This window comes from Pieris brassicae, chromosome 11 (assembly GCF_905147105.1).
Source record: "Pieris brassicae chromosome 11, ilPieBrab1.1, whole genome shotgun sequence".
Classification (NCBI taxonomy): Eukaryota; Metazoa; Arthropoda; class Insecta; order Lepidoptera; family Pieridae; genus Pieris; species Pieris brassicae.
In genome coordinates, this window is record NC_059675.1 from 4,733,577 (window position 1) to 4,751,900 (window position 18,324).

The 18,324-nt window shown below is 31.3% G+C and overlaps 1 protein-coding gene across 1 annotated transcript; it reads left to right on the top strand.

Moving 5' to 3' along the window:
• Positions 1-5,645: 5,645 nt before the first annotated feature.
• Positions 5,646-17,740, top strand: LOC123716392 (facilitated trehalose transporter Tret1-like). Its single transcript, XM_045672113.1, has 4 exons — positions 5,646-5,957; positions 14,642-14,782; positions 15,067-15,323; positions 15,552-17,740. Exons 1-4 carry the CDS (start codon positions 5,912-5,914, stop codon positions 16,518-16,520), a joined length of 1,413 nt encoding a protein of 470 aa, XP_045528069.1. The 5' UTR covers positions 5,646-5,911; the 3' UTR covers positions 16,521-17,740.
• Positions 17,741-18,324: the final 584 nt, after the last annotated feature.

The following is an 18,324-nucleotide window of genomic DNA, read 5'->3' on the forward strand; positions in this document are numbered from 1 at the left end:
GTAAAATCCTTAGAACTATACATACTACGAGATTGCGGATTTAAGTTAGCATCTAACCCAGGCTTGAGTTTGCCTTCTAGCGTCAACTTTCAAAGAAGCTAAAACGATCCTCTTTGCAAATCTTAATTACAAAAGTTATTAGGTCACATTTCAATAACAGACTGGACAGACAGGAAAATAAAACCCTTAGAAAATGAAACGGGCTTTAGTATGGGATGCTACTCGTGTGGACACGTTGGCCCGTTTCCCCTCTTTCGGACAAGTAAAACAGGTGGGGCGGCCGCAGAGCAGGAAGAAAATAATAAACACCACAAATATAAGAGTCATTCCTCTAACTCGATTTTGTTCCCTTTGGATTAGAGACTAATGGGCCGTTCGTTCAAGAGCACAGGCGCTGATTAACGATTTAAGTTGGCACCTGGTAGATAGTAACGGTGACTCCAGAGCTGGTGCTTTCCTGGCTCAACGAATAAGTATCGCAACACAGCGAGAAAATGCTGCCAGCGTCAAAGGCCACAGGGACAAAACTTTTTAAATTTGTTTCAATTTTGTATCTATTAATTTTTAATAATAAATAATTATATACTATGTAGGTTAAGAATATTGTAAATACAAATTAAACGTATGTAACAGATGAAAATGTAGAATGTATTAATATTAATTGTGTAGTATATACGGTTATATCTTAAGTTATATCATCACCATATTAAGACAAGACGATATTTTTCAATTTAAGATACAGTATATATCGACCAAATTCTGATGATATCAGGTGACGAACTAAGCTACCCATAAATGTTTATGATTTTTTATACATATTAATTAAAATTAAAAAACCAGGCGCATCCAAAATTGTAATACGGTTAGAATAATAGTTAATACATACATATAAACTAATACCGATAGGATCAACATTATTATTGGGGACCCAATATTCATCCCAAAATATGAAAACATAGTAATTTTCACTTATATAACAGTGAGGCCTCACTAATCAGATCACGTACAATATGTCTCCCTGTGTCTTGGAATACTTGATCACACCTTTCAGCCTAAAAGTCGAGGGAAAATAAAATTCTCTATGTAATGTAAATATGCTTAAACCATTTTGGTAACTTGATCCTAAATTCGTTATATAACGTCACTCGGTTATTTGACTATGAAATTACAATTTATTTAGAGTATTCCAATACACACGGGTTCGAAAATTTCAAATAATTTCAAAAACCCAGTCGTTATTGTAAGTTATTGTATCGAAAAATTTAAATCAAATTCGCATTGCATATAGAAGTTTTGTTAAAGCATTTTCGTTACATATCTGGACCACCTACTATTTATTGGATTTTAACAAACAATGACACAGCGCTAAGTCGATTTTGAGGAAAATAATCATAAGTCTAAGTACATACGTCAAAAATGTATTGAATTTTACAGGAGTCACAGTACTTTCGTAATTTTAAAGGTACATACATACCATTCAGCTCTCTATTTCTACTAACACCGTTATAAATACAAATCGATATTGGAATTATCATTTTCAGTATGTTATAAATATGTTGATGGTGGTGATTTTATCGAGTTAAACAATTATCAAATTAGTATTAATCAAAATTGAACTTTTCGATACAGGTTGTATTTATATAAATAAATAGTTATGCTTATATGTACGAATAATAATTTAAAAGATTCGACCCTTAATCTTGCTTACGCATTTTTGCCACGGTCCTATTAAAACCATTAGGCATAAAAGGAAAATACAAATATAAGAAGGTATATTTCTAGGCTCACTTACTGGCCATTAAAAACAAATGAGATACAGAAGGAAATATGTACACAGGCTGAAGATTATCCATTTTAGATTATCTCTGAAGCCAAATCTGATGGCTTCCCAAATCTGAAAGCCAAATATCACGTCAAGTATTATGCACTAATCGCATAGATTGACAAAGTTCGTATGCACTTGCCAGCCACTATGTGAAATTGCCAAACTTGCGAACTATCCTTTGACTATTCAAAGTTTCAAATATGAACACTTCAAATACAAACTATTGAACTGAGGTCCTTGTTAAAGATCTAACTCTAAGTTACGGAATTATTATAATCGTAGTGGCAAGGTTAGTTTTGCATCTAGTTTTGCTATGCATTCGTAATCTTTAGTAACTTTGTAGGACTGGATTGTAACGCGTTTACGCTGAGTACTTTGGTATTGAAAACAAAGTATAGAGAAAATAGCGCTTGCGATAAGCGGATATGAATAAATTGATAATAAATATTCTAATAATAAACCTAAAAACTATAGCAGAAAAATTTACGTTAAACTAATACAACAGGTCAATATTTTCACAGGAAAATTAACTTTTATTTGTCACCGAAAAGGGTGAAGAAATAAAAACCGTTATGATAAATAATTACTGATCATAAATTTTTATTTCTATTCCGCGATATTGCGCTACATTTTGTTAGTTTCTTGCAAACGTGATTTTTACTATCAATAGATAAGATAATTGTTAAGTATCAAGTATATCGTACATAAATAGGTTATTTTATTTTCTAGATATTTTTATTGATCTACTTAATGTTCCTAGGCGAGGCAGAAAGTTTCCACAGCGCTTTGCGATCCCGTTATATCCATGCACTTAACCTCAGTCTAAGTCTATTCAACACAAATAGCTCGTATTTCAGCCACAAACGAGTGTCACCGAGATTGGTAAGGTGGCCACGATTTCTGCTTTTTTGGGAAGACGAGTCTTCCTATTTGGAAATGTAGTTCTGCGAGTTACCTTCGACGTATGTGTCCCACGCATATCCTCTTGCTACCCGAGGTCTTTTACGCAGTTGTTAGAAATCTTCTGTCCAAAAGGATAAGGTATTTTCTTTAAAAAATATGGAAATTTCTAATGAGAAGGGTGAGAAAATTGCCAAGATTTGGCTAGAACAACAAATATGGGACAAAAAAGGTTTGCATTATAATAAGAATTTACCTTTTTCTGTAATAAATTAAATAACACATGTGTATGTGTCACCAAGGATACATTTTCTTTGTTTTATAAGATACGTTGTTATATATTCCAATCGATTATTCCCAATTCCAGGTAATTTTAACGTTATATTACGTATTAGACCATTATGTGATAATTAAGCGCTTATAAAATACTGTAATGAATACAATATAATAAAGAAAGCATTCTTTAAAATTTCAAAGGAGAAATTCAATGTTTCACGTAATTAATGTCAATTAATAGCATTCAACTGTCAGGTAGTGTCCCAAGGAAAAAATACCGTTGAATACGTATCAATTTTAATTACAATTCATTAAACAAAATTACCCATAATGATGAGCATCCGATTATTAAATCATTACCTATGATAGTACAACTGATGAAGTTAAATTGCCACTGGTTTGTTATGATTTAAAAAATATTTCCTATTACTCGTGTTATAAACTACAGGTTTTCGATGTTGCTGTCACCTCGATAATTTATTTTAAAATTTTATTTCTTCTAATAAATATAATAGTTTGGTAAAGGAAAAAAACTAATATATTAATTAATTTTTACCTTAATATATTAAGATATGCGTGTATCGTATCTTCATATCGTATGCGACTCTCATCTCTGAGGTCATAGGTTCGAACCCAGCTGTGTACCTATGGACTTTATAACTATACTAATTTAAGACTCACTCGTGTGGTAAAGGAAAATACGCGAGGATATGTAAATGTATGTATAAATCCTGAAATCGTCAAAATGTATCAGACAGAACGTCGATCATTTTCTATAAAAAAAATAACAACGAAACGGACGTAATCTGAGGCCAAGACCCCTACAGCGCCACTGGAATTACCTCAATTTAGTCGGAATCATTGTTAAACTCATCATTTTTGTAAGTCATATTAGCAATGGTCACCTGAAGTATTATAAATACTCTATGTATTTACCTTGGCTTTGGACCACATATTGCGGGTATACATCTTAATTAGAAGGAATATTTATAATCGAGTTAATAGTTTTTTAATTGGGTTGGTATCAATATTTATAAGTGTTTATTTTTATTAGTAATGATGGAAACTGATACATATATAAACACAATTTTTTATAATACTTTTGGTTATGTTATAACGGCAGTTGTTTAATAGATATACAAGATTACAATAGCGATCGCTGCTGAGATCAGTCCATAACAAATTACGTAGTATAATTAAGTTATTTAAGTATTACGTCAATGAATAATTTCTGATAAAAATATATCACTATAAAATGTACCAATTGCAACTATTTTGTTTATTTGAAATAGTCATGTGTTAATAATAATATTAATAAGTTCATTTGTTTAGATTAGTATTTCAAGGTTATCATGAATTTTTTTAATGTGTGTTAATCAAAAAAAAGTAAAAACGTTTAGGAGTCAGTAGATAATTAAATGTTATTGTTTAGATGACTTGAAAAAAAGTATGACAGGCTCATGTCAAAGGTATTACAAATTATAATGAAGAATATATTACTATAATGATCGTGTTTTAAATAACGAGAAATTTATCAATATTACTAACTTACTATAATTTGTGTAATCATCGTAATATTTAAATTAAATTATTAAATCTCTTGGCCATTTCATACGTACTTTCTACAAAGTGATTTACCAAATGGTTCATTGAACTTTAATTATTGTGATACATCTTATTTCTCCAACGGTATTGTTGATAGCGGATGTCTTATCTACAACTACATATTAAAAAAAGAAATTACTTTTATTATTTTATATGTAAGATCAACATCAATTTTAACATACCTAAATAGTATAACAACTTAGCCATTGAAATCATAAACTACAACCCAGCTGCTTTATAGAGTTATTTATTTATTAAAATTAGATTTTTTTAAATCCAGTTTAATAAAATAAATGTTATATGTAATTTTAAAAAGTAAGTATTTAGTTTAATTATATGACAAACAAAACAAATCTATGTTTATTTACGTGTGCTTAGCAAATTGTCTGTACATTTTTAATAAACATACTAGTATTATTTACAGTATACGTTGCTACGTATACTATTTGTATTGTATATATTTACCTCCTTAAAAGATCAATTATTTATAACGTACCGTGATCAATTTAATTGAAATTGATTTAACATGCTCGACGAATCAACCGCGACCGACATGTAGTCAAACAAAACGGGGAAAATTTAAAAGCATATTTTGATTTATATTATGTATGTGATTTATTTTATATTATAATCATAATTTAAAACACACCACACATCATTTACCATGAATATATAAAAAAGTATATGCGCAAAAACAAAATGTTTTACTTAAATAGGTCATACAAAATTATTGAGCACAATTCAAAAGCAGTTATTGAATTAACGTTAATGATTACTGAACTGTTTTATCCTCAAAGGTTTCATATGAGAAAGATTATGGTCCGACATAGACCTACATATTTATAATACAATTATAAATGCCTTAGTACTTGAACGAGATAAATAGCATTGCAGACATAAATTAAAGGTTAACAACTTCGAAACCTACATTTCAAATAAAAATCTATGTATGACGTTATCAGTGCCGGCAGCCACAAATGATGCCAAATGTGCAGGGTGAGCGTGTTTTTATCTGTGGTGACACAAGCGCGGAGGCGGCGCCCCGCAGCGGCCGTCTGCTAGCGATTATTGACAGCTGAAACTGTCAACATCGTGAATTCATTCCGCATAAACACAAGCCACGGTCGCCTGGCTACCATTCACGATCACGCCGAAACGCGAATAGCACGTGGCGGTCTATTTATAACACGATAGCAGTTTCCAAAATATAACAAAACGCAGGCAGTGATCGCGCCCACATGGACTGTATTGCCCGCGTAGAACTTCCATAAATGTTTATTTCAAAAAATTGTGTGAATACAAACAATGGTCTTCGGCCGCAAGTGGAGGGAATATGCGACAGCACTGAGTGGTGAGTTTATCACTTATTTTCATTCACGATGAATAATTCGAACCTAAATTTACATACAAGCAACACTGAAGATACGCCGTTCGAAGTTTCAAGATCGTAACGTCTGATACATATGTATGTCCAATGTCTACGTAATATAAACGTATAAAATATATATGTATTAGTATTATTTACATTTCTAGATTAAATAATAATATAATTTACATTTAAATAGGTTATTATTTACATAGGTCGTGATAGTTATAAGTATTATTTAAGATACACATGGCTACTGCTGCTGAAAAAAAAATTATTTTCCCATTTTGATTGACATGAACAAAATTATTTTTAGATTTCATTAATATATATCTGAATAAGTATAGTATATAATCAATTCATCATTAATTTATAATAGTATAGATAAAATATACATGACTTGATACCATATTTCAAAAGGTCCGCGTAACGATCACTTGAACTTGCTTCTACGAGGTTTGCGGTCTAGATATAAGAAGAGTGTTTATAGTCTACGCTATATAGCTTTTTGTATAGGTTACTAAAATAAGGTAGATTTAAATGTTGGTCCTTAAAAAATTATGATAAAAAGTAGGTAGGCAGAGATCAAATTCCCGCGAATTAGAATTTAATAGTATTTGTGAATGGCTATAATTAACCATTGTTAATTATTATACATTTATAATTGTCCAAAATTAATTATTTAGTCGACTCATCTCATTTAATTTGACTAATTAAGTTACAAACATCTATAAAAAATAAAACCACTGACAAAAATAAAAACTGTAATCAAATTGTATGAGTGCGAATACAAAAGTAGAAAAACATTATTATCCTAATGGGTAAGATTACGTTTCTCTAGAATCAGGTTTGACGCGCTTACCAAAGTGTGATCCAAAGTATGGAATTTTTTCATACGCAGGAAAAACACTTGTTTTTATGTATTAGGGTCATGCTGAAACGTCATATCTGAGGGTTTTAAACTTAAATGGACGATTGTTAGGCGCCTACATGGAGAAAAATTGCACACAGGAATCTGGACTTTTGTTAATAATGATGTGATAGACAGATTCTAGTATTAAACAAATGTTTATATAATAGCTTGACTCTTCAAATTTTAAACATAATTTTATACGCACGTATTCACTAAATGATTGATGACGTATATATATATACCAATTGACATTTTGAATCAATAAACTATGCAATCGTTAATTTTGTTAACTATTAAATATTTATTATGTTGACGCGAGTTTATGTATGTTCCAGTGCTATCAAATAATTGAATTGTTGTAGACACAGTACTGCGTCTGTTTCATTGGTACACAAGGCTTATCAGGTAATTTGAATTAAAAATAGTTATGCCGGAAATTGAACCCAGGACCAACTTTGCCATTTTAACCACTAAGAGGAGGCGGGATAATGTACAATGTAACATTTTTATTTTCATATAAATATACAGTTAACTTACGTACTCTTTTCAGGAATATAACCTTGTTTTTCTAGGTTTGGCCTGCTCCATTAAGTAATGGACACGTGCCGTAATAATTTCTCAGTGCAAAATAAAACTGGCGAAAACAATGATTTGGATTTTTTTTTACTTCAAGGAAACTTGTGTTAATGAAGTGTATAGTAGTTTTTGTTGTTTGGTTTAAAATAGTCGCATATTTTGATAAAACATATAATTATGTATAAAATTTTGTACACATAGACACCGAGAGACTCTCTCTTGATTACTTAAATTTTATTAAAATAAAGCAGTAGTTGCAGTTGCAGTAGAAAAAAGCTTAGTTTAGTTCTAAAATTAGTCTCTGAAGGAAACAAATGATAGCCGCCCATCAGTAGGCAGTATAGGACGGTTATTACGCATTTGATGAACTCTGCTTAAAATATGGTTTGTGTGTAAATAGTATAAGTAGTCATCTCGTGATATTTAACTATTTTTAACTACATCATCCTTAAGTATTTTTTTTATAGTTTGTACTCACAGTAATACCAGACCAGAAATGACGTCAATTCAAATAACTATAAGCGAAATCATTAACGAAAGTACGAAGTACTAGTCTTTTTATTATATTCGCATTGGTTCGCATGTTTTTGACTTCATAGTCTGTTTTATATGTCAAATATACAAGCATTTGTTGGTATATAGAAATAAATTGATTAGACCGTGATTTAACATGAAACACTAAAAACGCTACGAAAAAATACTTTTCATATCAGTGTTACTGAATTTAATAATCTAAAGTATTAAAAACATTTCCTACTTGAATCGATTTTTAAATAATAATTTGTTAACAAACATTAAAGATACTTTAATGTGATTTAGATGACGGTGCTAAATTGGAAATGGCAAATTTTTTGACACACATTTTTGAGAATAAAGAAAAATTTACGTCATATTGCACTTTCTACGGATACGGATTCCAACCTACAGGTTTTGAATTCTTGTAATATTTGTAATTTTATTCAGTTTACTTGATGTTATGTGCCCATAAACATTAAAGCCCATACCATAATTAAACTTAACTCTATTTTTAAGAGCTGTCAATACATTTTTTTAATATGCAGTTTGTATAAATACGACTTTACACTGCCAGAAGGCTCGGGCTACGTTGCCAGCCTTTAATAATTCTTTCGTAAATCGTAACAGATGAATGCAATTTTAAAATAAATAAGATAAACTTTGAAAGAGATTAGGAAATATTGTCGAGTTGTGGTTGCAGAGATCGCAATAAAAATAAGATTACTCCGGAATGTTCTAGAACTCGTAATTAAAGTACTTTACTCGACTAAGCCCGGGCAGACACAAGCATTCCTTTTTGATTAGTCCGGTTGCAATCTCAATATAATCTAATTGTCTATGACAGCGGATAAAACTCAATAAATTATACAATCATAGAGAATTACAAGAATTCCTTTGAAAAGTAATACTTTAGGGACTTATTTAATGAAATATATTTTAATATTTAACTATTAGATCTGTCATAACCTTTTAGAGGGTTATTGTAGTCTTTGTATTATTGCACAATAGAGTATCGCCATAGATGTAGATCTATGGCGTCACAAAATGTTACCACGGATTTATTCTTATTGTGCAATCCTAATCTGCTGCCAAATCATAAAAAGTATTTTATGCGACGTGGTTGTGTCTTGAGAGCCTGTATAGCCATTGACCTTGGACATATATGATAATACAATAATAGTAAAAAAATCCCAAAACGCATATGTATAGTACATTACACATTCACGTCTAAGTATTAGGTTTTTCAGAATTCCTACGACCATATAGCTCTGTATAGTATACTGTTTATATATTATTACACTTATAAGTTACTTCGTTAACTCATTCCTAATTTCCATTAACACACGAGTATAAATTCCAATTGTTTTTAATTATAAAATTTAATTATATCTATCTATATACGTTTTTGTTTCCTTTTACTCCTCTGCCGTTATGTGTAGGATATTTTTTCCATCTCTTATATTTTTAGTAAAAGGATGCATAAAATAAAATCATACTTCCTCTTGGTCGCCATTATTGCAGGTACATTTTGGACTTTTCTTAATTTTAAACCTATGCAGGTAATGTGCAAGGCTCCGTGCCCTGTAAGAATTTACGCCATCATAACTTATATGCAGCTCTAACATCTCCGATGAACATTCTTGTAGTTCCAGCTGTTTCACTCTACGTTTTACCGTAACGCTCATTCCATGCGTCTTTTGCCTTATCCGGCGTTTAATATATGACATGGGGTATTCAGGTTTGGTTCTTAGTTTTTCCGCTGCTTCTTTTGCTAACGTGTCCTCGCTCTCTTTCCTGCTTACATGAGTTCCACTTTTGCGGCACTCTTCTAGGCTCCGGTGGGTCTTGGCAACCTACTTATGAGGCTTACTACGATATGAGTATTTTAATTATTTGTGTTTGTCAATTAAACAAAATAATCTCCTTATAATAATATGTAGATTATAATAATATGTAGATATGGGAATTGTTGGAGCGATATTATCAAGGTATAGCGGCATATTTTTAGTATCTTTCATTGTTATGATAAGATTATTATACATGCGAGAGGTAAAGAGGGTAGTGTGCAATATTAGATTTTTTTTGAATTTCAATGAAAAAACATATTGATTCTTTGAACCTTTTCTTCCAGAACCTAATAAGTTTGGTGTATCACTTAAGTTTCCTACGAACTTATCTGACTGATAGGTCAATGCAACCTGTAATTAAAACATTCTTGATTAAACCTTATCTTATTTACATTTGCTTAAAAACAAAATTAACTAACTAATTACGACGTAAGAAAAGTAAATACGTAAGTAGGTAGTAATTAAACACATAGTTATGTATGTACCTACGCATAAATATGTATAATAAATTATGGATCAGAAGTTAATACGTCTTAAAACAGATATTTTGTAATCACTTTCCTATACATATAACAAAAATCTCTCAACATGTTTCATAAAATAATAATTTATTTCAAGTAAAATTATTAACAGTTTGTAATGACTAAAGTATCTACCTATATGCAATAATACTATATCTCATATCTTGCTGTACACACAGACACTGTCCTGCTTCTAATAATTAAATCATCTTAGTACAATATTTTAACTAATTAGTGTATGAATATAGACCGCATCATCTTGATCTTTGGAAGTCTTCCACGGTCCGCTTCACTAGACATCTTGACGAACTAGGGAACTGTGTCTTCCTTGGGATATATGACATCCAACTGTTTCAAAAATTTACATAGTCTACCTTCAAAGGGAGATCCACTAAAATAGTCCATGATTGCCCTTTTAAGGCGTCCCGTAGGCTCGTTGGCCTCCTATCCTATAAACAAAAATGCATGTCCAAATGCGTCCTGGGCGGTGAGAATTTCATGTAAAAGACAATTGATTGATTGACTTTGATAAGTCAAATGACTGAAAGATTTATCACAAACAAAACGCGCTAAAGTTTTATATGCATTTTGAATTTCTTCCAGACTGGTTTAAACGACTACGAATAATTTATCTAAAGAATCCAGCTGTGCGTGTATGGCTTTCATATAGATTTTTTTTTTCAAAATATATTGCTACTATTATATATATAAATATATTGCCTAGGCCTTGCCTTGCCTATTGCCTGCTCAGGAATAATATAGCATTTCTATGGTGAATTTTTTCAAATCGTTCAAGTTGTTGTTTTATTTGTAACTTACAAAAGTATAAATCTTTCAATTTTGTGTCAGTGAACAGTTGCTCGATCTGACATATCTAAGGTGCATCTAAAAACGATCAAAGGAACGCTCAAGACCAATAAAGGGTTGTATCGTTAATGAATTATTATTATATGAACGTATCAATCAAGTGTGAACTTGTGTGAGATGTTTTTTGAGTATCGACAAAAAACGCAACCAGTTCCTTTGCGCCTTATTCCACGGTATTGGTACCGACGTTAGATATTTTTTTCTCTTATTATATTTACGAATCCTGTTTAACCCGTTTGCAACCCATTACATAAAACTTGGATTTTATGATACTCTTAATGTATATTCCGTATATATTAATGTTTATCCTGATAAACACGGAACGATCTATATTGTGTAATAGATGATTTCTTGGCAAATACCCTTATTTTAACACCAACGTTCATATACCTGTGTTTAGAAGACATTTACATTAAAAGTTTAAGATATACTGTGTATATATTTTTGAATTCGAATTTAAAATTCAATTGCGCCATATTGTTTATTGAAGTCAATGTGGTTCTTAAGTTGAAAGGACGTTAAAACAATTAAAGAGATTGAGGACAAATAGTTTACTTATTAAATAATTGTCTCAAATGATTTACACGAGTATTAAGCACAATCTAGAACTATAAGCGGTTAATTGGTAATTATAGCGTCATTTTACACGTACTTGTATTACGTGATTAATAAACTTTTATCAACACAAGCAAGTATAACTTAATTTGTAACAGATAAACATTTCTTATAATTATCTCGGAATTACTCATTCCACTTTTTAACACTTAGACTTACCCTATTTACTATAAGTAGAAAACTACTGCGGTATCACGCTTTGAGACTCATTTCGGAGTTCAAAACTATCTTATCCACAAACAACAGAAAATGGTAAGTACAATGAAATATCTATATTCTATATCCATCAAAGTCAAAGTTAAAATCATTCATATAGGTAACACAATGTAGTGTATATGTGTAGTTATGAACGTCACAAAGAACAAAAAGAAAAAAGAACGGTTGTAAAACGCTTTTTTATTTGGACAATTTTATTATTGAATTGGTAATGAAAGGCAAATATAAACCTTCAAGTTCACCCTTCTACTCATTTATTTAAAGCGATATAAGTACTATAATTGTTTAGCACAGCAACGTTTGACTACTTATTTAAGCTAAGATCTACGGATCTACGGAGCATAATTATTATTTTTGTATATTCTTTTAAATATATACAGTATGAAGTACCTTTATCATGAAGTAAATGGGAACGTACCATACCATATTGAATATCTCACGAAGTAAGGAAGTATCTTGGCGTAGGTACAATTCTTAAAAGTCATGTACGCGATACATAAGTGCAAATCATCACGTTTATCGTTGTTTCTAAGGCGTATCAAATGATCAATACGCTGACAATAAAGTGTTTAGGTGGACGGATGTTGATATTATTTTTATTCTTACAATTACATGTTTAATTGAGGGTTTCGAAGCAAAAGGTATATTCGTGAATTGACAGTGGACGAAAAAATAGCCTTTATTCGAGTAGTAATTAGTTATATTAAGTTTATATTATTGCTAGCTGACCCGCCAAATGTCTTTTTGCCAGGTATATTATTTTCAGGGAACATTTTTTTTATCAATAGAAATAAACTATCTACTATAATAATAAAAGTGATTGATCGTAGAGGGGTGACAATTAAGGGTTGTATGTATTTTTGTATGCTTTATCATAAAAAATAAAAACAAAAAAAATGTCTATAAAATAAAATATTTTTTTTAGGGTGGACACTCCTTATCACTTAGGGGTTTGAAAGATAGATAGTAGCCGATTCTCAGACTTACTGAATATGATTATAAAAATTAATAAGCATCGGTCGGACCGTTTCGGAGGAGTATGGAAACGAACATTGTGACACGAGAGTTATATGTATAGATTCTATTCAACACTAGCACACGTCCTGCGAAGCTGTCAATGCCTCCAAATACTTCCACTTGTCTCTCTTCTCGGCTATTATTTGTTATATTTCCCCGCTTTATTTCATCGTTCCAGGTTTCTCTGGCGGGCATCCTCTCCTTTTACTGCCCACTTTTAATGGCCCATTCCAAATAAGGGCATCTTTGACCCCTTGTAATGAGCCCATTTAAAAACATTTTAAATTATGATTAACCTCATACTATCAAAATTGTAAAATTATAAAAAACGCTCTCAAGTTCGAAATTGAACCATTTTTCCTGTAATGCATTTTTTATCTCTATCATCCTGGGTTTTAGAGTAATTATTCAGAGTTAACTATTCATTAATAATACTTAAGCCCGTTCAACATATATCCGATCTGAACCTTAGAAACGTCTCTCTTACAAATGATTGTTAGTTAATCGGGCATGAAAGTTAGCGATTATGTCATTCTTTAGCCATATTATTAATTAATCAAAGGCCAAAATACCTTATGATAAAACATAAATAAACGACCTTGAAAACCATTATAAACGAATAAGATGACCAACGTCCAAAGCCAGGTTCTATAAGAAAATTTTAAAATTTAATAACATTAAAAAATTATATTATGTATAATTATTATTAATTCACATTGATTTACCAATTTGATTAAAAATTACGCAAACACCTGATAAAACTGATGAAATATAAAATATGAATCTAGGTCAAGATCTAGTGAATCAGCATCACTACCCGTTAAATGAAAGACTTATCATGTCCTTATCATTTGTCATTATTTGAAATTCTATTTTTTTATCATTCGTGAAGGACATACGAGTCGGATTTTGAAATACGTTAGATACATCTGCCAGATTAGTTTCTTCTGATTATTACTCAAAATTTAATTTTTTAGTTTTAAAAACCTATGAAAGGTATTTTTTATTTCTGTATACAACATCAACTTGTCATCATCAACAACTCTAATTTCGAAATTATGGTTTTGGTTCTTGTCTGTGATTAGAATTTTGCCATAGACTACTAGACGCACTGGCTTACACTTCACATTAAGTCAGAGGTCATCCATGTAGGCTTAACGCCAACATAGTTGGGCTTTATTAAGAAAAAACTAGATTATTAAACTAGGTTTGGTTTTAGAACATCGGACTAAGAAAACAATTAACAAAGTTTCATAGATTATATTATTGTCTACAAATGTAGATATACAGTAAAAAAAATCCCAATATTTACGGTGTACTCCTAACACGAAGAGTAAACCTACAGTCGGTGTTACAACACATTCCTTTGTTATTCTTCATGTTTTAATAAATGGTATAGTTTGAGTGCATTTTCTCAATTGATGTAAAAACATGCCACATGTAATATTCTACTTTCGTAAGCTTTTGAAAAACATATGCAGTTGTTATGCGTGCTATTCACGATTCATAGTGTCAAAACAAGATATAACTTTTAAAATGTTCTACGGAGCAATATTTTCATGGCTATTTTAAAATTTCCAGCGACCTTGATCACGGCGGCGGCGGGAACTACAGTGGGATGGACATCACCTACACTCCCGAAACTACAGGACAAAGACTCTCTTATTCCAACAACGCCGGATCAGAGTTCATGGATTGCCTCTCTAATGATATTAAGTTCAGGTGATTATATTACCTACTGTTACAGTTTTACTTGGCCTATGTAAATATTGTATGCCAAATCTTTATAGGTTTTCGAGTTGTTGACCTTTTCCCCTCTGGTTTCATTATATAACCAGCGTAATCATTAGCGATTATTCTATAATTATTTCCTCATACAGCTCTGCTTCTATATATATAATTCGATTATAATATAGAAGTTTCTAGAATTATCGCAATCATAATGTAATGAAAATACATATTGAAAAAATTGTAACTTATCTAATTGATACCCTGTACTGTTTCAGCATTAAGCCCCATCCCGGCATCGTACCTCGCAGACAGAATTGGCACGAAAAAGACGTTGCTTCTCGCCGCAATTCCTTACATCCTGGGCTGGATCCTGGTGATGCTCGCGACCAACGTCCCTACAATATACGCAGCTCGGCTCATATCGGGTTTAGGTTACGGCATCGCGTACACAACAGCTCCTATGTACCTCGGTGAAATTGCATCGAATGAAGTGCGAGGGGCTATGGCTACCCTCATCACAGTAATGTCTAAGGTATGGAACTATTATTGTGTTTTACACGTTACAACAAAAAAAGTCCTTTAATTATCGTATAACCTAACCTAACCTTATTTAAACAAATTAAAAGTTGTTAAAAAAACGTCTTATTGTTATATTATTGCGAGAGTGCATTTTGCGCTATTGATATATTAATAATTATATAATATATTCCTTAGATACTCTTATTGTTTTTGTAATTGATTGAGTTTTTGTCCTTTTCAGTTTGGGATCCTGTCACAATACTGCATAGGTCCCTACGTATCTATGCTAGGACTGGCGAGTTTCAACATCGCCATACCAATACTGTTCGTCGTAACTTTTAGTGCTATGCCGGAGTCGCCTTACTATTACCTCAAATCCGGACAATCACATTTAGCTGAAAGATCTCTGAAAAAGCTTCGAGGCCGTGATTACATGATGGAAGAATTAGACAGTATGACTCACCTTGTCAATGAGAATATGAAGGAAAAGAGTCGTTGGAAGGATCTTGTCACAGTAGGTGGTAATAAAAGAGGACTGATAATTTTGCTAGGAATATATTTCACCCAGCAATTTTGTGGCAGTACCGCGATAATATCATACGCGGAACAAATATTTGGAGCTGCAGAAGGCGGTTTAGGCGCTCGGGAATCGTGTATAGTGGTTGGTTCGGTCCAATTACTAACTTCCGCAATTTCATCACAATTAGTTGATAGATTAGGAAGAAAACCTTTACTTTTAGTTTCATCGTGCGGCGTTGGATTAGCTAATGTTATTATAGGAGCATACTTTTTCATGAAATATGCAAACAGCGAATACATTGTTAACTTAAAATTCATTCCTGTTGTTGTTATACCAATATTCATATTTTCCTACACTATAGGCCTAGCGACAGTTCCGTTTGCCATAACATCAGAAATATTTCCGACTCACATAAAATCAAAGGCCACTTGTATAATTCAAATATGTGTTGCCTTAATGACATTCGCCGTTACTAAGTTATATCAAGTGATCGCGGATAACTTAGGTACATATGTCGCATTCTGGAGTTTCGCCTTGCTGTCGGTCGGTGGCGTTATATTTATATTAATGCTACTTCCTGAAACTAAAGGTCAATCGTTCGCTGCCATTCAAGAGAGGTTATACTGTAGCGATAAAGTAGTGTATGAAAAGAGGGACGGTGGTGTGGCAAGGGTACGGATAAATTTATGAAACTCACAATTCGAAGGTGCTATACCTGTACTTAATATTTCCGTCCTTTTTATAAATAAAGCATTCCGCAGATATTTACACATATAATGCTACCTTGTATCATACCGTATAGACCTTGACTACCTTATTTAAAATTTATCTCAAATAGGATATTGTGATAACCTACTCGATAATAATCTTGTCCTCGAACTAGATAGTTATAGGTAAATGATAATTCCTTAAATTTGTTCCAAAACATCTCAGTATATCAATATTTATACAGAAACTGGTCCTTTTTAAGTATTTCTTTGGATTACTTGGAGTAATGTTTTGGGTGTAAGAAATAATTTTGTGATAACACTTAAATTGTATATGCCTGATACTGTAATTATTAAACATCCCAATATTATTATTATTAATAAACTAAAAGGGTCCAAGATATTAGGAATTGAAAAATGAGAATCATTATTTGTTATTGTAATTGTTATATTAACTTTAAGATAAATATTTTCTGAAAATATATGAGATGTATCAGTAAATATTTAGGCATAATCTGTACAATTAAGTTCTTAATTTTTGTAAGAAAAGCTTTAATACCAAAATATATATTTAACAAGATCTTCCGTTGAAAGGTGACAAAGTAAAGTTAAAACATATTGATAATTAAGAGCCTTTCAATCGATTGTATTATTCCGAATTAATATTTGTAGATTATCTAGTTATGTAACAAAAAACCCAAATATTATTTAATATATAGTAAGTATATGTTTAAACAATATTATATGTTTATGAAAAAATGAGTATGCAAACAAAATGTTATTTTGTTACTAAACTATTGTATGATATATAGATATGTAATTATTTTATTAAACAGGCACCAAAGGTATTTATAGAAACTCTTATGTTTTTACGCCTTTAATAGCTCAACTTATTCAGATATAGCCGGTTATAACGACCACAGACTTATAACTTTATATGTCTTTCAAACACTGTTTAATAATTAGAAAACTAACAAAATATATATAAACAACCTTTATAAAGTATTAGGAATCTAATCCAGACTTTTAAGCTAAACATCATCTGTTGGTCTCATTATGTTATAACTGGTTTTGTCTGTAATTGTATTGTGATCCTATTTACATTCCTAGTGCCTTAAATATTGAGTGCCATTTTCATCTGTGCAAACTGATCTGAAAAAATGGATCGTAGAATTAAGAGAAATTATATATTGTGATTGTTAATTCTTTTGTTTAATTTGTCTAAACGTTGAACTCAAATTATGGATTCATCTTTCCTCGAACAAACATCACTTTATGTTTAGACATCTAGGAGTCGCGTTTCTGTGCCCACGGTGTATAAAGAGTTCTTCATTCTCCTCTTGGTTCTTTTTCTTTTTGTAAAAATTTCCCCGAAGATTCAGTAATCTAAATACCAACGTTTAAACATCCACTTAGCAACGAAATGTCGAAGGAAATAATATAATGGATTCCAAGAAAAATATTTTTTCTTGTTATGTGATACTTAATGAATCAATTAACTTGTTTGATGTTCTGCAGTTAGGTAGACATATTTCTCTGGTTCTTCATCATTTTTACCGGATAGTTAGCCTTTCATACCGAAAACAATTATCTTTTCGCCGGAAATCGAGTCCAGGTACTACGGTTTACAGGCCATATTAATGGTTACTTACTCCAAAACATACTAATCCCTCTTAATTAAACGAATATAGTCTTGGACAAAAGTAAAGTATAAGACAAAATATATTTTTATAGTTATTTGTATACTAAATTTAAAAAAAATCTAAAAACCAAAATGAACAGTACTT

What these genes read in the sequence shown, in the direction of transcription:
- LOC123716392 (XM_045672113.1), top strand. Translation starts at nt 5,912, where the DNA reads ATGGTCTTCGGCCGCAAGTGGAGGGAATATGCGACAGCACTGAGTG. An exon ending in ATATGCGACAGCACTGAGTG is followed by an intron (nt 5,958 to 14,641) that starts GTGAGTTTATCA and finishes TAAAATTTCCAG; the next exon opens with CGACCTTGATCACGGCGGCG. An exon ending in TCTAATGATATTAAGTTCAG is followed by an intron (nt 14,783 to 15,066) that starts GTGATTATATTA and finishes GTACTGTTTCAG; the next exon opens with CATTAAGCCCCATCCCGGCA.